Genomic DNA, 23,920 nt, shown 5'->3' with positions numbered 1-23,920 from the left:
ATACCAATTGTCATGACCCAATCGATGGGTCGTGACGAGTGCCCGAGTTTTACCTATCGAACACCCCTAAACATACGTCTAGATATAAACATGAAATAAGTGTAGGTCATGCATANTAGAACACATATGTAGGAACGAACATACGACCAAACTAACATACATATATATATATATATATATATATATATATATATACACACACACACACGGAATACGATAGGGAGAGCCGACAAGGCCACATACTATCCAACTATACATGACTCTTTACAGACCTCTAACAGAGTGTACAATTGTATAAAGGACGGGACTGAGCCTCGCCATACCCATATGTATACAAAAGTACCGTACAAAAACTCAATATCAGCTCCGGATCAAATGGAGCACACCAACTTTCGCTGAGCAAGGGTCCTAAGATGGGGGACCGTCATCCTGTCTACCTGCACTTGGGGGCATGAAACACCGGCCCCCAGAAAATAGGGACGCCAGTACAAATAATGTACCGAGTATATAAGGCATAAAGATTAGTATATAACAGACATGAAAGAAAAAGAGTAAAGGACTCACCCTGTAAGTCTGAATATCTCTGTGAATCATGAAACATTTATAATGTCATGCATATGCGTATAAATGTCATATCATGCACAGGTATATGCGTAGATAACATCATCAAGCCTTTGAGGGCATCCCATCATATCATCTCGGCCTCAACGTACACCAGCTAATCAGGTGGTGGTGCGTGTATAATGCCATAACCTTTCCCCATACTCCATATACATATACTATACGCGTATATAACGCCATCTGGTCATGGATCAATAAACATGTATAAATGGATGCAACGCAGAACGAAGTAAGTCAATATGATCTCTCAGAATGTCATGAGACCCATGAACAGACGATATGATAGTAGGACATATGGGGAATCCAGAACATAGGCAACCCTAGTACTTCTAAGAATAAAATCATTCATGAAAGTTGTGTGCCAGCTCGTTTGTTGTATCACTAGATCATGCCAAAAGGAAAGAAGGGATAGCCTTAACATTCCTAAGGTCGTCAATTCAACTCAACAACAAGCTTATAACAACTAGCGCACCAACCCTATAATAAAGAAATACATGTACAACTTAGATGCCGCTAGTATATCACGTATCTCAAACGATAACTCAATTATAAAATAAAACGGCCAACATTTCCCCTGATTTTACTATTCCCTTAAGCCTACTATAGGCGAGATACAAACACAATACAATCAACAACTCAAAACCAACCTAATTACAATTCGGGACCTCCAATACAATAAAAACCCCAAATATACCATAGCACACCCAATCAACAAGTTATCAATTAGCCTGAAACTGCAACGACGAGTGACCGACCTACTACCCTACCACATGTGGTGTTTCTCCAGACCCTTTTATCCTTCCAAAACCCATAAATCAGCAGCACAATATGCCAACACGAATGAACTACAAAACAGTCCACTAAAAATGGAATAAATCGAACTCACGGCTTCCGATCACCGTCCCGGAGTTCTAACTATTAGGAAACCAATTTATCAACCTTCCTTGTTATTTAAAAACTTAAATACAGAAATTAGACATTTTCTTAACTATGAAGTACCTTCCAAAACTTTAACTACAAAAAAAAAGAGGTGGTATAGTGATACGTACGTCGTAGGGATCATTCTGATGTTATCGCTTCTCGATTTCGTACCTGGGATGTTAATATTCTTTGAAACCCTATTACAGAGCTCAAATGGTTTATGAGTGTTCTCTGGTCGGGTGCTATGTGAAAATGAAGAGAGAGACGGCTTAAGACCTATACATCACCTTTTGAAAAGTCAAAGAGGTGCTAGCTTGGCACCCTAGCATTGGCCCATCTTCCGATACTTATATCTTTTTATCCGGATGTCGTATGAATGAACGGTTAAGAGCGTTGGAAACTAAATTCCAAGACCTTCAATTTGGTCTATAATATGTCCCAAAAAGGCCCCTTATAGAACACAAAATTTATTTCTCAAAAAGCTCTGTTACAAGGCAAATTCGTAGTCGGTTTTTCCGCAACTTAAATCCTTTTTTTCCCAAACTTTATATTCTCAATCCAAACATCATATATAGTCATATTATTACTTTAAACTCATTTAAGTCATGATTAACAAGTCCCGTATTCATCATACGTCACTTTGGGACGCACAAGGTGTAACACCAACGTGCCACAACTCAGCTCAAACCCTTGTCACACACAAGGACACTAGCAACATGTGAGAGATAACATATAAAAAGTGCATAGAGAGAGAGGTATCACAAGCACATTTCTAGCATGGATAATAGGTCAGGTAGTCATACAAGTAGAGAAAACACGATATTAAAGAGGCATGATAGCAAAACAAGGCATATAATATCCTAAAGTCTACCCATGTCACGACCCAAAAATCCTCTATAGGAGTCGTGGTGACACCTAGTTTCTAAACTTGATGTAATGACCCGGTCGGTCGTTTTGAGTATTTTAGCCTCGTTCCCCTATTTATTGCCTCCTCTATGTTCTATTGTATTTATGTGACATACCGGGGTATTTTGTTTTGGTTCGACTGAGTTTTGGAGTGAAATAAGACACTTAGTCCCAAAGTTGGAAGCTTAGGTTGAAAGTGTTGACCGGAGTTTGACTCTTGTGTAGACGACTCTGGAATAGAGTTTTGATGGTTACTATAGCACCGTATAGTGATTTTGGGAATAATTATTTGGAGGTCCGTAGGTCATTCCAGCTTGAATTGGCGAAAGTTAGAAGTTAAAGGTTTGGAAGGTTGAGAAGATTGACCGGGCATTGATTTTATTGATATCGGATCCGAATTTTGGTTTCAGAAGTTGGATTAGGTCCGTTGTATCAATTATGTCTTGTGTACAAAATTTGAGGTCAATTGGAGTTGGTTTGGCCTAATCTTTTTCAAATCCCTCGGCCTCGCTAATTCAAAAGTACGAATAGAGAAACGAATCATTCTTTTCTCCACAATCAGAGAAACAAACCTTTTTTCAAACCCTCGAGGCTCGACCCTTGATGTTTGTATTTTGATGCTAATTATTAGTCATTAAGTTTTCAAATATTTATCCCGAACTTTATCACTGATAATTGGCATACTAAAGATAGTGATGCCCACCGTCACACTCAAATTTTTTGGTGCGATCACCATTTGGGATTAGAAAGAAATACCAATCCAAAAAAGAAAAAGAAATAAAAAAGCAGCAATACCAACGGGGACCGGCACCAGATGACATAGCAACGAACTTACCTTACCAGCAGAGAAAATAAATTTAATAACAAAAAGAAAAAAGAAAAACGATAAAGAAGAGGAACATCCCAACTAAGAGCCAATTATCCCACAAATGAAAATGAAAATGAAAATGAAAACAATCAGAAAAACGAAAAGACAAGGGAATGCGCGGGCCAGACGAGTCACGCGAGGGCCAGGCGTGTCTCGCTCAGATTATTCTCCTACATCTCGATAGGGCCCCACCTTCCATGTGATCGCACAAACATACAAACACAGTTAGCTTTGAAAACCAGAAAAAGCAATTCAACATCTCAGCTTTTTGTTTATTTTAAAAATATTTCTCATAAGGTAAATATATATTGTATTTGTTTAATTTCCAGTAGAGCATAGCTATTAAATAATTAAAACATCTTCGTCTTCTTCCTCTTCTGTTCCTAACGACTACTATACTCTACGCTTTCTTTAAGGAGTAAAGAGAAAGAGCAAAAGCTAAATCCAAACTTTGACAAAACAGTTTCAAACTATTCTATAACTGTGTAGTTGCATTGGTTTATGAGTTTTCTTGGGTTTTTTTTATATATAAAAAGTAGTCTCCGGAAATGTCCTCTCCAACGCCGGGAGCTTCCCCTGCTCCCACATCGCCTCCGGCGCCTCCTATTAACTCTACTTCTCCGCCGCCAACTGTAGCGGCCTCACCGCCAGCTCTTCCTGCACAAGCTCCTCCTCCTACTAGCCCTACGCCACCAGCCACCACTCCTCCGCCCACGGCCTCTGCCTCTCCTCCATCACCTTCCACCTCTGCTCCTTCCTCCTCCACCCCAGCGCCACCAACAACACAATCAACCCCAGCACCATCTGGGTCTCCTCCTTCGCCACCTTCTCCGCCGTCTGGTTCCTCGCCTTCACCGCCGGCACCTTCAGGGTCAGGGAAGTCTCCGGCGGGTCCTAGAGGAGGAGGAGGAGGAGGAGGTTCGTCGTCTTCCTCACCGGCGTCAGATGAAGGGTCATCGCGCGTATCGACCGGACTGGTGGTGGGAATAGCCATTGGGGGCGTTCTGATTCTGGCAGTGTTGAGTTTGTTGTTCATATGTTGCAGCAGGAGGAAGAAGAGGAGAAATCATGGTCCAGTTGAGTACTATCCTCCTGCACAACCACCACCTATGGGGTATAAAGGTAAGATCTATTCTTTTCAAATCGGGATTCACTTTCAACCACTTTCCGTTTCATCGTGTAATGTTGCTTGGTTCATTGGGTCAATCTTGGGGTGGCATAGATTATGATTATTACAGTATTATTATTTTTTGAATTGGCATCATTTGGTCTGTGGCTATTTTGGAATTATCATGCCAGAGATTCAAGGCATTATTGATCCCACATTGTATATTTTGTGGACGATGCAACACTTTTTTGATGTGTAAGCAACAAAAGCCTTTGTATGATGAGGCCTGAATCGGCTTGATTAAAGAAGTAAGAGAAACATGCTAGTGAAACATGCTTTTTTAAAAGCTTAAGCTAATTTTTAGCTATAAATAAACTGCTTATTAATATATTAAGTACTCGATTATGCAAAGGTGAATGTGTTAATGTCAATTGCCATAATCTGATCATTCTATACTCATGACTGTGTCTATGTCATTTGTCAGCTGACCCTTATGGTGACCCTGTGCACCATTGGCAACATAGTGCTCCACCACCTGCGGATCATGTTGTTTCAATTCCACCAAAACCATCTCCGCCACCCGCAGGGGCTTCACGGCCTCCGCACTCTCCAGTTACCACCTCTTTACCTCAACCTCCTCCGCCTCCACCTTACATGAGCAGCAGTGGAGCTTCGTCCAATTATTCGGGGTTTGATCCACTTCCACCACCTTCTCCTGGAATGGTTTTAGGATTCTCAAAGAGCACATTCACATATGAGGAATTGGTGCGGGCAACTGATGGCTTCTCCAATGCTAACCTTCTCGGACAAGGTGGTTTTGGCTATGTGCATAGAGGGGTCCTTCCTAATGGCAAAGAGGTTGCAGTCAAACAGCTTAAAGCTGGAAGTGGACAGGGTGAGCGTGAATTCCAAGCAGAGGTTGAGATCATTAGCCGAGTACATCACAAACATCTTGTTTCTCTCGTTGGATACTGCATAACTGGGTCCCAGAGACTTCTTGTCTACGAGTTTGTTCCAAATAACACCCTGGAATTCCACTTACATGGTACATTCATTTGCTAACTTACACCATCAAAATATTTACTGCCATTATAATGCACTCAACTTGATATTCTTGATCCAATCTGCTGTTACACACTTTTGAAATATTCCAGGAAAGGGAAGGCCTCCGTTGGATTGGCCCATCCGACTGAAGATTGCTCTAGGGTCTGCTAAAGGACTGGCATATTTGCATGAAGACTGTATGTATTGTTTATCCTGTTCTTGCAGATATCATGTTTACTTATTTGGAAAATTCTTTAAGGACTTTATGTCAGAAAGTTCTCTGTGTTAAATGAATTGTTCTGTTTTACGTAGGTCAACCTAAAATCATTCATCGAGATATCAAGGCAGCAAATATACTCATTGACTTTAACTTTGAGGCTAAGGTAAAGGTCTTATTCATTATTCAACTAAAAAGAGAAAGTTTTGAATATTTATTGAGAATCACAGTTTGCCTCCTCCATTTTACTTCAAGGGTTAGCTTTCATCTGTTTTACATACATGAGATCCTGCCAGTTATGCATGCAAGACTAACTTTTAGTTCTTACTGCCTCATCTCAAATTGTCCCTCATATTTTGAGTTATGAGGGTCAAATGTTTTGGTTAGTATAGGACCGTAACATATTTTTTTTCTAATTAAAATCAGATTCGGAAAGGGGTCAAAAATACCCCTGAACTATTGAAAAAAGTCTAAAAATACCCTTCATCCACCTATTGGGCTAAAAATAACCTTCCATCCACCTTTTTGGTTCACGTGACAACTTCTTATTGGTCGAAATTAAAACACCTAACCTATTAGGAAGACCCATCCATATCTACCCATTTTTCGAACTAACCCGCCCCAAACACTAACCTGACCCGAATAAAAAGTTCAAATAAAAAAAAGACGTCCCACTTCCATCTAACCCATGGATTTACATGTGTTCATTTTCTTGATTAGTCTCATGTATAGCATTATCATCGAATAAAGGTTCATGAACAAATTAAACAAACAAGAAAACCCTAGCATGAATGAGCCAATGATTTTCTTGACAATAATGTGGGACGTAAAACTAGGGGTAGTCCAACAATTTATGATATCTTCCAAACAATCATTTTGAGATCTTTCCATTATGTAAAAATGATTAAATATCTTCCAAACAATCACTTTGAGATCTTTCCGTTATGTAAAAATGATTAAATTTAACTCATCTTGAATATAATGTAATTTGTGTCTATCATGTAAATTGAACTGGATGTCATAACAAGAAAAAGTAAGTCATGTAGTAAATTTGCGTCTATATATTTGCTGAAACTTCGATGGAGCTTTTTTTCCATGGAGTTTGATAGAAGTGGGGCCTCTTTTTGTTCGATGGAGTTAGTGTTTGAAGCAAGTTAGTACGAAAAACTAGTAGATATGGGTGAGTCTTTCTAATGGGTTAAATGTTTTAATTTTGGCCAATAAAAAGTTGCCACGTGGAATTTAAATAATAATTATTTTTAATTCAGCATTGACCTAACGGTCAAAAGGCATAAGTGAACCAAAAAGGTGGATGGAGGGGTATTTTTAGCCCAATAGGTGGATGAATGGTATTTTAAACCTTTTCCAATAGTTTAGGGGCATTTTTAACCCTTTTCCGAATTAGATTTGAAGCTACAAGGAAAATACTGAACTGCCAATCTTATGAAGTACAAAAATATGAAGGAATAATAAAGAAGTAGTTGTCAGGCGTAAAAAAATGGGAGTTCCTTTATTAGAGAAACTGATAATTATATGAAGAGTATTCTTTGCATTTCTAAGTGACAAATGAATCTTGTGACTTTTCTCAGGTTGCCGATTTTGGACTTGCGAAGTTAACATCTGATGTTAATACTCATGTCTCTACTAGAGTGATGGGAACTTTTGGGTAATACTTTAATTCTTTTGTAATTTATTACATTCTTAGTCTCTGTTTTGTTGTGGTAAAACTGATGCTCATGTCTCTACTAGAGTGATGAGAACTTTTGGGTGGTGCTTTAAATCTTTTGTATTTTAGCACATTTCTCAGTCTCTGTTTTCTTGTGTGTAAAACTGATGTTCATGTATCTACTTGAGTGATGCGAATTTTGGGTAATGGTGCAATTACTTCTAATTTGATACATTTGCTTGCCTCTGTTTTCCTGTTGTAAAACTGAGTTGATAATTGATCCCTGGCATTGCTCCGTTACTTCCATTCCTTGATCCCTGTTTGATATTCCAGTCAATTTGCTCCTTAGAGAAAATGTCCATGATGATGATTGCTAGAGATGCTGATGCGTTTATTCCCTGTAGATTTGCAGTTGCTTCAGTGGACCCTAATTTTATCTTTCTCTGTTCATGTTTGATTCAGGTATTTGGCTCCTGAATATGCTTCTTCTGGAAAACTTACGGAGAAATCTGATGTATTTTCCTATGGAATAATGCTTCTAGAGTTGATCACCGGACGTCGTCCTGTTGACTCTAGTCAAACATACATGGATGATAGTTTAGTTGACTGGGTGAGTAGTAGTGGCAAAAGAAAAATATTTCTGTTTATGGTTGTTTTCTACCTTTTCCTTACCGTCAGTGGCTCTTCATTCATGATAGCAGATGTTAGTTACTTCCTTTATCTGTTACAGGCAAGGCCTCAGCTTACACGAGCTCTTGAAGACGAGAAGTTTGATTCCCTAATTGATCCACGTTTAGGAAATGATTATAACCATAATGAGGTAGCTCGGATGGTTGCTTGTGCTGCTGCTTGTGTGCGTCATTCAGCAAGGCGTCGACCACGCATGAGTCAGGTGACAATCCTTTTCAAAAGAGTTGTTTCCAGTAGTTAATAAGTGCTGAAACTTTGTGTCGAGTAGCATTGAACACATTCGATTAAGGAGATCTTGAGGATGTTTCAAGTTTCAACCTCATGTAGACCTAGAAATATTTACAGTTAAAACTACCATGTGGGCTCAACTTAATACATGGGGGTGTATGCTACTAGACATTTGGTCCACGGTTTTAGTCCACATACAGATTGCTAAACTTGATTTATTGTTGCGAAAATGAGCAGGTTGTCAGAGCTCTGGAAGGAGACGTGTCATTGTCCGATCTTAATGAAGGGATTAGACCTGGACACAGCACAGTATACAGCTCACATGGAAGTTCAGATTATGACGCATCACAGTATAATGACGACATGAAAAAATTCAGGAAGATGGCATTAGGAAGCCAGGAATATGGCAGCACTGGCCAATACAGTAATCCAACAAGTGAGTATGGTTTATATCCTTCTGGATCAAGCAGCGAAGGCCAACAGACAAGGGAAATGGAAATGGGTAGGACGAAAAAAGACAGTAGAGGTTTCAGTGGAAGTAAAGGATTTATTGGAAGTTCTTGACACAAGAGATGCATTTCTGTACTGATTCTTTTCTTTAGTGGGATAAATGATTCAGCAGTTGCAAAATGGCGTGCTCTTTTTTTTTCCTTACTTGGTTGGTTAACATACAGATAATTCCTTCAATTCTTTTTTTTCTTTTCAAAGTTTGGAAAGTCATCTTTCCCATTGTATTTATAATGGCTTATACGGCAGACATGAATTATGCTGGTGATTCTTTTAATCAATGTTTCAGTGATACTGAAGTTTGATTGTTGGTATCCAATTTAGAGTTTCTTTAACTTCTTGGTGGTATTGTTTAGCTTAAACTGGAGTGAAATTTTCTTTCTTGAATCCAGACTGTGAATACATTCTATTGTCACATTAGAGATCTCTATTATCTGTTGTAATAGAACTGGCTTTCTTTTTCTCAAATATAACTTAACTGGAACTGGATATATGTGAGTTACGTGGTGAGAGGCTTTTCAAATCGGTGGATATGAGTGAAGCTGTTGGAGACTTAGTAAAGTAATTCATACATATAATGGCGGAAATATTCATATGACATCTACAGCCGGAGTTGGTTTGTGGTGTTAGCCTTCCGACTTTGATTTAGCATTTCAAGATTTTCTTGATGTATACCAGTGATCACGTCCAATCCACATTCAATAATAAGTAGGAAAAGGTCATTGCAATTATAATATCTAACTTGAGTTGGGGTCGAATTTCACAGAGTATTTTAAGATCAGTATTAAAGTAAATACTCAAGAAGAGAAGGTGAAATAGCTTTATTATACTTCCAAACAAAGAGGGTGATTGTTATCTAATTTTACAACTAAGAAATTAGACTAAGTAAAAGGAATTAGAGAATGCAATATTTTTGGTGTTTTAATTCAAGGGAAAGCCTAGGGATGTAACTTTCACCTACGTGTAAACCTAATGGGTATACTAAGTTAGTGCTTGCTTGGTAGATCGGGGTACATTATAACTCTCAATTCTCAAGTACACACTCAATACATCTCGGTCATAGAGTGGTTATGCCCAAATTGACTTTCTCAAGTCCAAGTGGGTAGCAATCTAAGCGATTGATATGAATCCAAGTCGGGTTTTCCCTATCTCTAGTTCAAACCTTCTAATCAAACTAGCCAAAACCTTAACTAGCTCAATTTCTTGTTAGCCAAGTTTTCCTAGGCTAGGTTCCTCTTTCTCAAGTAAGAACAATGTCAAACAGGCATGAATCAATGTTAGCAACCATTAATTCTAGATATAAAGCATAAACAAGGCTAAATAACAAACACTCCAATCATAAACAAGCACTATTGTTAATAACCCATAAGTTTTACACAATAGGGTCGGGTCACAACCCTAGATAAAATCTAGCTACTCATGCGTGAAGACATAGAAAACAAAATAGAAGAAGTAATTAAAGACACAAACTACAATTAAAAGATAAAAGTAGTACGTCTTCACCAATTTTGATCATAATTCCGATAGATTGGTTGACAGTCATTCTACTAGGCTATTAGCTCATCGGAAGGTGTTGGCGCACTCCACTTGCTCTGGAGTTGCCTATTTGGTCAGTATGCTTTGGACATGTAATGATTGGTATGGCGGGGCCTTGTCCCAACCTTTATGACGTTTATGTTCTCTTAGAGGCTTGTAGACAGATGTCATGCATATGAAAGATTCTATGGCCTTGTCGGTCTATGTTTTGAGTGTACAAGTGATCATTTTGGTTTATAGGCCCGCACATCACATGTATAAGTTTGTATCCCATGATGGGTCGTCTTATGTCGAGTATTCCCTTATGTTTTATTTTGGTTATGTCATGACAGCCCTTCTGGCCCATTTACCCATGATGGTATATACTTTACGTTGGTACTCGGTTGGGTAAGGCACCGGTGCTCGTCGCGGCCCATCGGTTTGGGTCGTGACAATTGTATGGCCTTGTAGGCCTATGTTTTGAGTGCACAGATGATCATTTTGGTCATATAGGCCCGTATGTCATATGTATAAGTTTGTATACCATGTTGGGTCATCCTACACCGAGTATTCCCTTATGTTTTATCCTGGTTATCTCATGACGGCCTTTCCGGCTCATTTACCCATGATAGCATGATAAGAAAGACACTGGGTGCTCGTTGTAGCCCATCGGTTTGGGTCGTGACATAATAGGAGGAAACTTGCCGACCGCATATTCGTGGGCACCAAGATAAGTCAATGCTTCTCCTCTTAACATGCCCGAACTATCCCAGCCTCGACTCCCGCATCTTGTCCTCCACGGAGGTCACTCCCACTTTGTTCCGAATAACTTCATTCCTAATCTTATCTCTCTTGGTACACCCACACATCTATCTCAATATTCTCATTTCTGCTACTTTCATCTTCTGCACATGGGAGCTCTTGATTGGACAATACTCATCCCCATACAGCAGGGTTAGTCAAACCATTACTCTGTAAAATTTACCCTTAAGTTTTTGCGGCACATTCTTATCACATAGAACACCGGATGCAAGCCTTCACTTCATCCATCCCGCTCTAATATGATGTGTGCCATCCTTTTCAATCTCCACGTCACCTTGTATAATAGATTCGAGATACTTGAAAATACTTCTCTTGGGGATGACTTGAGTATTGAGCTTCACATCCACGCCAGCTTCAAGAGTCTCGTCAGTGAATTTTGCACTCCAAGTACTCTGTTTTAGTCCTGCTCAACTTGAAACCTTTAGACTCCATGGTGTGTCTCCAAACCTCCAACCTTGCATTAACCCCGCCACGTGTCTCATCGATCAACACTATATCATCGGCAAACAACATGCACCATGTCACCTCCCATTGGATGTGCCGCATCAGCACGTCCATGTCAGGGCAAATACGAACGGGCTAAGAGCAGATCCCTAGTGCAACCCCATCACAACTAGAAAGTGTTCCGAGTCTCCTCCCACAGTCCTCACTCGATTCTTAGCACCATCATGCATATCCTTAATAATCCTAGAGTACGCTGCCAGGACGACGCTAACCTTCAAGCACCTCCACAGAACCTCTTTCGAGGCTTTATCGTACGCGTTTTCAATAAACTTATAGTGAGGATAGTTTTGTCTTGAATAAATTAATTTTCTGCTTCTGCTTCTTGGGAGAAGCTAAAATTTTCTGCTTCTTCCCAAAAGCAGAAAAACTGCTTCTGGTACTGGCCAAAAGTACTTCTCTATCTTGGCCAAACAGCTTAAATTTTTTTAAAAGTACTTTTTTGGGAAAAAAATACTTTTGGCCTCCTAGAAACTTGGCCAAACAGGCTCTTACTTTATGCCTTGGCGTTTTGTATAATTGGCGAGGACTTTTCATTGACATTAATAGCATGTTTGGCCAATCTTCTAAAATCAACTTATTTTGAGTAGTACTTTTCTCAAAAGTACTTTTTAAAAAAGTGCTTTTGGTGAGAAACGGTTTGTGTTTGGCTAATTAATTTAAACAGTAATTAGTGTTTGGCCATGCTTTTGAAAAGTGCTTCTAACAAGTGTATTTTTCTCAAAAGTGCTTATCAGAAAAGTATTTTTAGAGAGAAGCTACTTTTTTCTGCTTCTCAAAATCTGCTTCTGCTTCTTCTCAAAAGCGCTTTTTTTCCTTCCAAAAACTTGGCCAAATACCACAATTTTTGGCCAAAAGTGCTTTTGGAATAAGAAAAAAAACACTTTTGCCACCCCTAAAAAAGCTTGGCCAAACAGGCTATAAACCTCTACCTCTTAAAACTTGAGTAAAACTTCATTGAAAACCATTGAAGTTATTTTAAACTTGAGTTTGAAAGTTCGAATTTCTGAAATTGGAATACATTTCGAGCGGGTGTTGTTGGAATAAATTTAGTACATCTTAAGACCTTTTAATTTCAATTTTGAGACGATTTAAGGAAAATTTAACGTGGTTTGAATTTAAAATTCAACGTAGAAGATGAGCAAGGAAGAATGCGTTCCCTATATATCATTTATGTATCCCCCGTGTATCAAATGAGTATCCCATATGTATTTCATGTATATTCATGTATACCTATACATACAAGCTTCGTGTGTCTTTTAAAAAAAATTGAACTTGATTTCAACTATAAATTTTAACTCTGAACCAATCCAAATCACCTTCACTTTTTCTCAAAGTTCGTATATTGTCCCATTTATGCGTTCTAACAAATTTCAACCACCTATTATTTATTTATTTATTTATTTATTTATTTGCCTAGATTTTGCATATTGTACAAATTGCACGGGCGCCTATCAGCCCCATTTCACCTATACCCGCTTTTAAATTTTTTTTAACTTGTACCTACTGTTTAAACCTCTTTTATATTGTGTTTGTGAAAATATTTTAAGGTAGTTTATGATGTTTTACAGTGGTGAGATGTTGTGGCGCTTTATTTTACTATTGCTTAGGGTTTCTTTTTTTTCTTTTTCTTTTTATTAATTGCAAAATGGGTTCGTTAAATTTATTGTTGTTTCAACAAATTGGTGATGGAGTTTGTTCTTTATGATATTTGGAGCTTATGTTTCAAATTTGAGCTCATTTGGAGTAGATTACGTATTAAATCGTATATTGGATTGCTAAAATTCGAATAACAAATTTTTATTTCTGGGTAATTTGCACTTCAGGCCTATTTGGCTTTAAGTGCATCTGAAATGCAATTTTTCACTTAAGACTTACTGGCCTTAAGCGTAGGAAAACGTTTGTTGCACTTCAGACCTTTTGGCCTTAAGTGCATTTGAAGTGCAATTTTTCACTTCAGACTTATTGACCTTAAGTGAAGGAAACCATTGGTTGCACTTCAGACCTATTTGGCCTTAAGTGCATCAAACGTGCAAATTTTCACTTCAACTTATTAGCCTGAAGTGTAGGAAACGTTTGTTGCACTTTAGACCTTTTGGTCTTAAGTGCATCTGAAGTGCAATTTTCACTTCAGACTTATTGGCCTTAAGTGAATGAAATCATTGGTTGCACTTCAGACCTATTTGGCCTTGAGTGCATCTGAAGTACAATTTTTTCACGTCAGACTAATTTTTTTTAACTTCAGATCGGATAAGTCTGAAGTTGATCGTTAAGTGGGTAAACTTACAAATTTTTTGCAAAGTGAATATGGATTCAAGTGTGACCTCAAAACCAGATATAAATACAAAGCCCCCAGATTACTTCAATTTTCCTCAAGATTTGTATACTTTTAAGGAATTTTTACATTCCTATACCATATAGGAAACCTTATTACCCTCAATGTTTAAGGTTTGATATAATTACATTTAGTATACCAAATTACCAATTCTATACCATAGTGTATTTTAAGGGTACAATTAATGCAGCGTATATCCCTCCTTAATTCAAGGTACCGTATATCCCACCCCTCCCACGTTTCTCTCTCCTAAACCCTCACCCTCACCCACGTGTATGTAGTGTTATTAAACATAAAAACCTATGATTATGGAAACATAGATTTGCAGCATTAGGTTTATGTAGTCATCAGTTCAGCTCCAAGTCCAACACTTCGTTTTTCCCAGGTATTTAAAGTCATCTTCGCAAACACCAGTGTGGTTACAATCCTGGACTAGAAATCTTTAGATCTAATAGTCTAATACTATCACAAACATAAAAATCCAGAAATAACAAAGCATTCTCCATTAGACAATAGATTCCACATGTATAAGTGGGAAAGAAAATGCATTTACGGAATAATGGTAAAGATTCAATCAAATATGAAGTCTTCCAAGTTTGACTACTCCTCAACAGCCAACAATCTCATTCAATTGTAGCTTAATTGGTATTTTGAAATAATTGCGTTTTTTGCAGAAGATTTTGTCGAAGTTTTAGTCATTTTGGATTTGTGAAAACAGAAAACAATGCATCTACAATCAGAATACAAATAATCTACAATTCATCTACAAAATATCTACAAACTGGGTATATTGAATTTTAATATCCCAATTCCCATTCGATTGTAGTTTAATTGGAATTTTCGACATAATTGCGTTTTTTGCAGAAGATTTATAGAAGTTCTAGTCGTTTTTTATTTGTGAAAACAGAAAACAAAGCATTACAATTAGAATACAAATAATCTGCAATTTATCTATAAAATATCTACAAACTGGGTACATTGAATTTTTATATCTCAATTCCCATTCAATTGTAGCATAATTTGGATTTTTGACATAATTGCGTTTTTTCAGAAGATTTGTAGAAGTTTTAGCCGTTTTTTATTTGTGAAAACAGAAAATAAAGCATCTACAATCAGAATACAAATAATCTACAATTTATCTACAATTTCTGCAATATGTCTTCTTCTTCTTCTTCTTCGAGTTTCAATCTGAAATTCAGTCAAAACCAAGTCTAATCTTCACCAAAACCCCTCAAAATTGAGATATAAACTCCAAACCATATTCCCGATTATTTTCAACAACACCCAATCCAAACAGATAATGATTTTTGAAAACCCAAATTTGAATTCAAAGCTTTCAAGCTTTTTAATGGTTGTCAATGGTGGAATTGCTGCTCTCTTTTCATTTGCTTTGTATTACTGAAATTTGCGATTGAGAAATAGAGAGAGACGTAAAGAGAATGTCGACGAACTGTTGCAGAACTGATTTCTATAATTTGATTCGAATTCGTTGCCGAATTTGTCTTTTTTTTATTTGTGGCTTAAGGAAAAATATCGAAGAACAGAATTTTTGCAGAAAAGAGTCCATGTAATTTGATTTTAAATTGAAGATATAGGATTTGCGTTTCAAATTTGATCTGAACGTCGCTAAATCAATTAGAATATTCTGTTCCTGATTTGTAGCGCGCCTAGTTAGGAAGATTCAACTACTAATAGTATTTAATGAATGGAATAATAATTGTAGAAAAACTATGAACATAGCGAGTAAATTAGAAACTATACACATATTTGATAATAAAATTTCATATATGGTATAGAAAAGAAAAAATCTCCAATTTTAACCTCCAAATAGTTCAAATAACCTTTAATCTTCCTCAAATTTTATATAATGCATCATATAGTACTTTGAACCGATTCAATCCTACCCGCTAAAGAACTCTTTTTGCCTAATTGTTTTTCGAATTTTGTATGCCATTAATAATTTTATTTTATTTTTTACTATTTTAATACCGTGACTCAATAGCTAATTGTTGGTAAATAATAGTATCCTGCAGCTCAGCCTATTCAATATTCTTTTCCAAATGAATTAACTAATGCTACCCTCCAAAATAGAAGCAACAGAGGTTCGGTTTTACTTCACTCCTTCAGTTGGTTGAATGTCCAAAGTTGTTCGTAAAGAGTTCGAAATTTTCATAAGAAACCCATCACGTCTAGGATCATTTGGTGTTATTCCAAATGCAAAAAAATTCCAGTTCTACCCCAAATGCCACCTCGAGTGGATGATCATAACGTCGAATATCCCATACTTTTTATTAACAAAAATAAGAGTGCACTTTAAGAATAAAAAAATAAATAAAAAAAACAATAAAAATATGAAAAACTTGTTTCAAGAGATCCATGGTTCAGAACATCACAATAGCAATAACTTTTACAATGATTTCTTGCTAAAAGAAGTATGAGATACCTTCATTTTTACGCTTAACAAAAGTCAAATTCCTATACATCCAATATCATATACAGACACAATCATGCCATAGCGTAGCTGATATTTTGAAGCATTCAATGGATACAGCCATGCACCCATCCGAGTAGGATATGTACTTTCTTTATATGATCAAATTAGAAGCTGGAGTGACATGAGTTAGCATGGGTTACCTATCATTCAACCATTTTAGGCAGTAGAGATTAGCATCTAAGTCCGGTCTATGTGCTACCTGTGCTTGATAATATGATGAATGCACACACCACCGAGAGCGAGAACACAGAGATCCAAGTATTCTCTGTGTACATCTCCATGGCATCTGTGAACGAAAACCGTGTTCGGTTTTCAGCCCAGTTACGGAGTCGATCTGCCTCTGCAGCATACAGTGCTCTTCCCTGCATATGTATCACAACTAATAATTAGGAACTTACTGAAAAGCATATCAGTGATGAACACTGAAGACTATTAACATATTGGCAGATGATTTGAGTAAAATTATCCAACTATTTCCTACTACGGTGCAATTCCAAAAAAATTCATAATACTTGCTTCTATCAAATAGCACAAACGACTATTCCATGAGATATCAGTGCACGAGCTGAAGTTTACCGTATTGACAAAAAAATCATAAAGCATCAAAGTATGGCCACACAGAGCCCCACATGCATCCATACATTTAGAAGGTTACCTGATCATCAAACCATCGGCCCCGTCTCAACCATGCGGTTACTAAGGCAATTAAGATCCTTGGCGGAGTCAAATAATTGATGGCTCTTCCACTTCCTTTTACAACCCGCATCCTTGGTACTAGTGTTCTAGCAACTGTCTCTGGATGTTCACAAATGATGTTAAACATTTGTCTATTTTGGATAGTTGAGCCACTGCAGGAAAAGCTCATTGTCAGTAAAGCAAGCTATAAAATAATTTGATAATGGTATTAATGAAAATCCAAAAGAAAAGTTTACTCTAAAGGTCTGAAAAGCTTAAATAGTTGCCTGAAAAGGCAGGGAGAGAAAACCCAACACTCTCTGTTCTGGAACAAAGAGATCTAATTATGCATATCAATTTCAATATTAACCTTCTCCATGCCCGCCTTTTGCAGTTTTGCTAGATCAGTTCTGTGTTTTCCCTTTTAAACTTCTCTTTCAGTCGTTGGCAGAGGAAGGAAGGGGGAAGGTGAGGTAGGAGGCTGGAGGAGAGAAATGGACAGGTATAAGGGCTGTAGCATGTAGGTATGGGAGGAGATTGAGTATAAAAGGGAGACCACTAAATTAGGCTCAATTTTCACCTGGTGGCAGGAATGCAAAAGGTGGTCACAATGGATCGCTACTAACGAAATAAAAGTTGAAACTTTTCATCTATCCATAAGAACCAGAAAAGAGAACCATCTCAAAGGTAAGAATCTCTGGTCTAATATTTCAGTAGTCCAACTTGGTGGCACTACCAGATAGAATAGGACCCAAAACAGGGCAGAGTTATCCTTCTCCAGCAGTACATTGTTCATGAAAGCTAATCAAACGACATTTGAGTGCAAAGCTCTGACGAGCCTCCTCAGATACCTCAGCAAAAGGTCAGTTAGGACCATGCCCGGAGAGGCCGTATGCATCCCAACTTTTGTCCGCTTGCACTCCTTCAGAAGGGATGATTGAAGCTGCCTGAGACCACATTTGGTTGATCCATAGCTGCAGAACATTGAAGATGATAGCACCGATATCAATATCCATCAGAAATGTATTAGATGAATACATGGAAACATCTGCAATACACAATAACATAACTTTTAACTGCAACCACAACAATCAACTTACACAGCCGTTAAAGGGGTGCTAGATCCTCCAGAACCTGCACCATCCATGTTAAAGACATGTCCACCGTTGCTTTGGGTTCTCATGATTTGGATGGCTTCTTTAGTGCATAGTATAGAACCAATCAGGTTTGTGGAGACAATCTGTACAAAATGATTTTAGTCAGCAATGTGCCATAAATAATAACTGGAACATTAGGCGACGCAACATGCAAGTACAGAGCAGATAGTTCATTATGTACACACATAAAGTTTAACTTGAAGACTCGACAAGTATGAGCTATGCCATGCATAAGAAGATGAAGGAGTTGTCTAGCAGTAGTTATCAGGAAAAAAAAAGAAGATGGGGATATATTGCTAGATAATTACAGGAAAAAATGAATAGTTAGAACGAGTGACTTATGATTGTAATAATAGGGATATATAGGTATACAAAGTATACAAACTACATATACATATTGGTGGGAAGGAGGAATATTTAATATTTATGTGGAAGAGAATACCATCAATTTGTTACCAAATTTCTACTAGTGAATAGTTAGAAAACCTACGGTTCAAACCCCACCCCCACAGAGAGAGAGAGAGAGAGTAGAGAGTGAAACCCTGGCTTGTCAATTCAATATACCCTACTCTAGTGAAAGTGCCCCACCTATTAAAGATCCATCTGCTATGGCATATGCATCCTCGAAAACAAAATTTTTGCAGTCTAGACATGAAAGAAGTTAGATAAATTGTATGAAGATTATCCACCAGATGCATACCTCTTGAATATCGTTGTTGGTAAATTGCAGCAAGGGTCGAAAACCTTTGTTTGTCCCAGCGTTGTTTACCTATAAAAAAGTCAATCTTTAGAAGCATGAAAATGAAACAGCAAACCAGGAAAGTCTTTTTCCCTCATAAGTCTTCTGAGATGCAGAAGACCCTATATATGTACTTCACTTTCTTTTGCTGTCGAGGCAAAAAATGTAAACAAAAGAAAATGACTAACCCAAATGTCAATGTAACCAAGTTCATCTGCAGCAAATTTGCCCAGCTTTCTAACGTCAAGAGGTTCAGAGACGTCACAAGCCATACCAACAACTTTTGCATGTGCCAATTTTTTCCTAGCAGAACCAGTGGCAGCATTCACAGCTTGCTTCAGATTTTCCTCAAGCTCCTTGATAGTCAAATCGACAGATTCAGGGCTGTCTTCAGGAAACTGTGCATTAACAAGAGTGTTCCTAAACTACAATTACAAGTGGCTTCCATAACCTAAGGAATTACCTGCGAGAGGTAACAACGACACGGTCTCCAGAAAGTAAAAATTCGCGGGCAAGAGCTTTCCCTAGTCCCCTTGTACTGCACCAAACAATAATCAGGTAATTACATCTATACACCAACTTCAGAGTCCGAATTGATATACCTATAATCTCTCTCTCTTTTTGTCGTAAAATTCATGAGGAGAAAAGAAAGGCACTTATCCAGAAGAGAGAGCTTCCCTTGTTGATGAAAAGAGAAACCAGTTTAAAGTTTGAAACTTAAGTAACATCTTCAAAGATGAAGATGCATTTTTCAACAAATAAATTGTTAAAGTTGAGTTGTTATTTCTACGGCCAGGAATGCTCTAGCAAGACTACAATGTGCCCTTCATAATTCAACACAATTTCGAAACGCAGATGATTAAACAAGCATAAAATAAGTTAACAAAAATAACTTAACAAGCACATAATATAATCAAGTTGCCTAATGAAGTTATGAATTTACATAATAATGAAGTGCTATACCTTCCAGTTATAACGACATTACGCGGGCCAGCTCGAGCAACTTCATCCAAAACCAAATTGGAGCCTATCATAGTCCCGATAATAACTCCCCCAAGCCAGCTATACCATATCAACTCATTCATCTGGCTATCTCCACCTGTTATATTACCAATTAGAGTAGAGTTACATCTATATTGAATGTCATTAAAGCTTTCACAACTTCAATTATGAATTTGCTAACCTGACAGCTGAAATCCAATGAACATCACAACACCTGTGCTCATCATCGTAATGACATATCTTCCAACATATAACGCCAACTGCCAAATTAAGACAAAGGATCTACATCAGCAACAATAGGGAACATACTACTCCATCAACATTATATTCAACAGCAAACCTTAAAAAGATTATCCCAATTCACTTACTGATAACCTCTTAAATCTTATTCAGGTCAGATTCCTCGGAAAAAACGAAAAAAGAGACAGGAGGACAAAAATCCATGCCAGGAAGTACATATGCACAAATCAAATGGACATACCAAGAACAATCTCTCCTCCAACTTCTCAATAGCTTCTCTATACTTAATTTCGGTTCTCAAACTTGGCTTCGAACAACTCCACACAGCAGACCTAATAGCTCCAACCAATTTGTTCACAGGTTTCTTGGTTTCACTTCCCTTCACATACTCATCCTCAGACTTAAAACTCCTGCATGGTTGTACAACAATTCTACGACGACCCTTTACAATCAAAGGGTCCCACGTAGTCACAACTCGCGGGAGAACTCTCCCGGACAGCGGTGGGTGGCCGCTGCCACGGTGGTAGTAGTGGTGGCACTCTAGTGTTGACACGTGTACCTTTGCCACAATAGCCATTTATTATCAGATAAAACAATTGGTGTACTTTTTCTTCTTTTTTGTTTACAAAGGTTTGTATGATTTCATGAAAGATGTATCCAATTTTTTCGGGGTTTGGATTTGGACTGTGTGACGTGAAATTTTCTGGGTAGAAATATCTAGAGAATTGGAATTGATTTTGTAGATCTAAGCCAAAGCGAAGAAGCCAAGGAACTTAAATGTGATGACCACACGTTACAGCTACTATTTATCTACACGCTTGAACTTTTACGTGTCATTGTGGGTCTGATGTTACGTGTCTCATTTGCCATGGAGCTTACACTTCTCTCTTTTGAGAGGATCGTATCTATACCCGCTTTTTGAGTCACGTTTTAACTTATATCCGCTTTGCAAAAAAAATTACAAGCGTACCCACTTTTCGCGTAAACTTCAGGCATACAGACCTAAAGTAGCAAAGGCAATCACGCAAACTTCAGCATTCTAGTAGACGGGTCTGAAGTTGTTTGTAATTTCTGAACTTAAGCATTCTACTGGCTGAAGTTTTGTTCTCTAGTTGCTAAAATTCAGCATGTTTTAGCTGAAGTTTTTCGCGTAAACTTAGTGTTGGCTGAAGTTTTTGTTTGTAATTGCTGAACTTAAGCATTCTACTAGCTGAAATTTTGTTCTCTATTTGCTGAACTTCAGCATGTTTTAGCTGAAGTTTTTCGCGTAAACTTAGTGTTAGCCGAAGTTTTTGCTTGTAATTGCTGAACTTAAGCATTCTACTAGCTGAAGTTTTGTTCTCTATTTGCTGAGCTTCAGCATGTTTTAGCTGAAGTTTTGTTCTATATTTGCTGAACTTCAACATGTTTTAGCTTAAGCTTTGTTATGTTTGTGATGAACTTCGGGGCTGAAGTTTGTTTTTGTATTGAAGATGGAATTTCTAATCTTTCTACTGATACAGTTCATAAAAATCCTTCTGATCTTTCTGGCTGGGTACAAAGCATGTTATCTGAGCTCAACAACACTATGAGCATTGTTTTCGTCAAAGAGACCCACAGTGCAAAACATATTTAAGAAGCAGTGCGTAAACTGAATACAAGAAAAGAAAATGGCATAGCCTTAAACACAACTGCATTCTTTAAACACAACATTCGGTGTCATAAACGTCATCTTCATTCTTTAAACACAACTGCATAGCCTGCAAGTTATGTTCAACAAAAATGGCAGTCACTATGAGCAAATCAGCAGTAAAATATACTACAAATTACAAAAAATGAAGAGTAGAATAAAGAGTAGAAAAGAAAGGAGGAAGAAAGGAGCGCACAGGTAGCAGGAAGAATGAGGCTCCTGAAGTTGTAAAAATTAGGGTATAGGTTAAATAATTTTAAAAATATGGGTATAGGTTAAATGGGGGCGACCAAATAGGGCGCCCATTCAATTTTTACCTCTTTTGAGTAGTGTGATTTAGGGCCAGCATATATCACATATAACCGATAGCCTAAATCGATAAAAAGATGGAGATTTTACCTCTTATAATAAAGTTTTACACCCTATTTATTATAAATAAATAAAAATTAAAATATTATTTTCTATGGCTTCCTTTTAGTTTTTATAGTTGTATTTATGGTCACTTCCTACTTTTAAGCCATTAAATACGCTGTTTAATATTTCTCTCTCATTCTTTCAGTTTATTCTCTCCCAAAATCACGCATAGTATCTTATTTCTCTCTCCACAATCTCTCTCTCATTCTTTCCTATATGAACCAGAAAACTGATTTCCTCTGACAGACGATGAGCTTTTCCATGATTTCCATGGTTATCACTACTCTTCAACCATAAAAACAGTGAGCTTTTCCATGATTTCCTGCAAGTTTCTTGACATCCTTTTCAAAATTGTTCTTTCCCAATTCCATAGGACGTGGAGGCGTGACACCGAATTTTTTCCCTTCTGATTCACGATTTCTTGCTTCTGTCAAGAACTATGAAATTGTGCAAGTCGTAAATCATCAACACAGAATTTCACCACTCACCCCTAACATTTTTGGGGCCGGTTAAAGCTTCTTTTTTCTTCTCTTCAATAGTTTTTTTTAAAATATTCACCATTGTTAGGTTTTCTGTAGAATACCCACTAAAGCACTCAATTTTGAAGGGCCATCTTTCGATTTGCAAATCACTCAAGAGGAACCTGTATTTGCAGGTTCATCAGCAACTACTGAAGCCGAAAGGAGAACAAAAATACGCAATGACCCTAATTGTAGATGTATTTATATATATATTCGAGTCCGCATACATTGATTTTTAGTTTCTACAGTGGTTTTTTCTTCTTGTATTTAGATATATTTATATGTATTCGATAAGGCATACACTGATTTTTTTTTGTACAGTGATTTTTGACTGTTGTATTTAGATGTATTTATATGTATTTGAGTTCTTAAAACAACATTTTTAAGTATACAGTTAGTTCTATCATTTTGATGTTATTCATCATTAGTTATGCATTGACTCACTGTATTCATCTGTATTTTAAACCTAACTGTATCCATCTGTATTTAAAACAACAATACAGTGGAATACAGTAAAATACTCTCAATACAAATAGAAAATCAATGAATACAACCAATGAAATATACTCAATAAAGCAGTAATACCATGTATTAGGAATAAATAAAATATTGTGAATACAAAAATAAACTTGAATACATTGAACACAACTGTTAGATACAACAGAATACAAGCACTAGGTTTATTATGAAATATGTAGGCAGTAGGTTACTATTACAGGTTGTATCTGACATAAATACATGATGTATTCATATACAGAAAATCGAATTTCAAAATATTTCTGTAGATACTTGTATCAATTCCGAGCAGAACCTCGAACAATGTTAGAAAATAAACCTCGAACTGTGTCAGAAAAAAAAGAGGGACTGAAACTCTTAAGAATGCTTTGTTTTTTGGTGTTCAGCGTCTGATAAATCTTCTCATTAACTGGATTGATAATGTTGTGTGTTATAACTGATTTAGGTGAATTATATTAGGAGAGTATCCCGTTAAATTAGCAGCTTTCCGTTATTAAATAATTTGAGAGACCTATTATTACGTTGTATTCATGAATACAGCGAC

At 37.2% G+C, this 23,920-nt stretch overlaps 2 protein-coding genes across 2 annotated transcripts; one reads left to right on the top strand and one right to left on the bottom strand.

The window, feature by feature from the left end:
• Nucleotides 3,630-9,111, top strand: LOC109243469 (proline-rich receptor-like protein kinase PERK1). The gene is made up of 8 exons (XM_019410407.1): nt 3,630-4,438; nt 4,909-5,469; nt 5,579-5,665; nt 5,781-5,851; nt 7,275-7,351; nt 7,814-7,961; nt 8,082-8,243; nt 8,507-9,111. Exons 1-8 carry the CDS (start codon nt 3,865-3,867, stop codon nt 8,831-8,833), a joined length of 2,007 nt encoding a protein of 668 aa, XP_019265952.1. The 5' UTR covers nt 3,630-3,864; the 3' UTR covers nt 8,834-9,111.
• LOC109243461 (probable chlorophyll(ide) b reductase NYC1, chloroplastic) lies at nt 16,292-21,029 on the bottom strand. The gene is made up of 10 exons (XM_019410399.1): nt 20,498-21,029; nt 20,198-20,276; nt 19,978-20,113; nt 19,478-19,552; nt 19,203-19,398; nt 18,976-19,044; nt 18,219-18,358; nt 17,970-18,092; nt 17,099-17,291; nt 16,292-16,805 (listed from the first exon to the last, which is right to left on the bottom strand). Exons 1-10 carry the CDS (start codon nt 20,831-20,833, stop codon nt 16,632-16,634), a joined length of 1,521 nt encoding a protein of 506 aa, XP_019265944.1. The 5' UTR covers nt 20,834-21,029; the 3' UTR covers nt 16,292-16,631.

Source organism: Nicotiana attenuata, chromosome 2 (genome assembly GCF_001879085.1).
Source record: "Nicotiana attenuata strain UT chromosome 2, NIATTr2, whole genome shotgun sequence".
Taxonomy (NCBI): domain Eukaryota; kingdom Viridiplantae; phylum Streptophyta; class Magnoliopsida; order Solanales; family Solanaceae; genus Nicotiana; species Nicotiana attenuata.
This window is presented reverse-complemented; position numbering and strand designations above follow the sequence as displayed.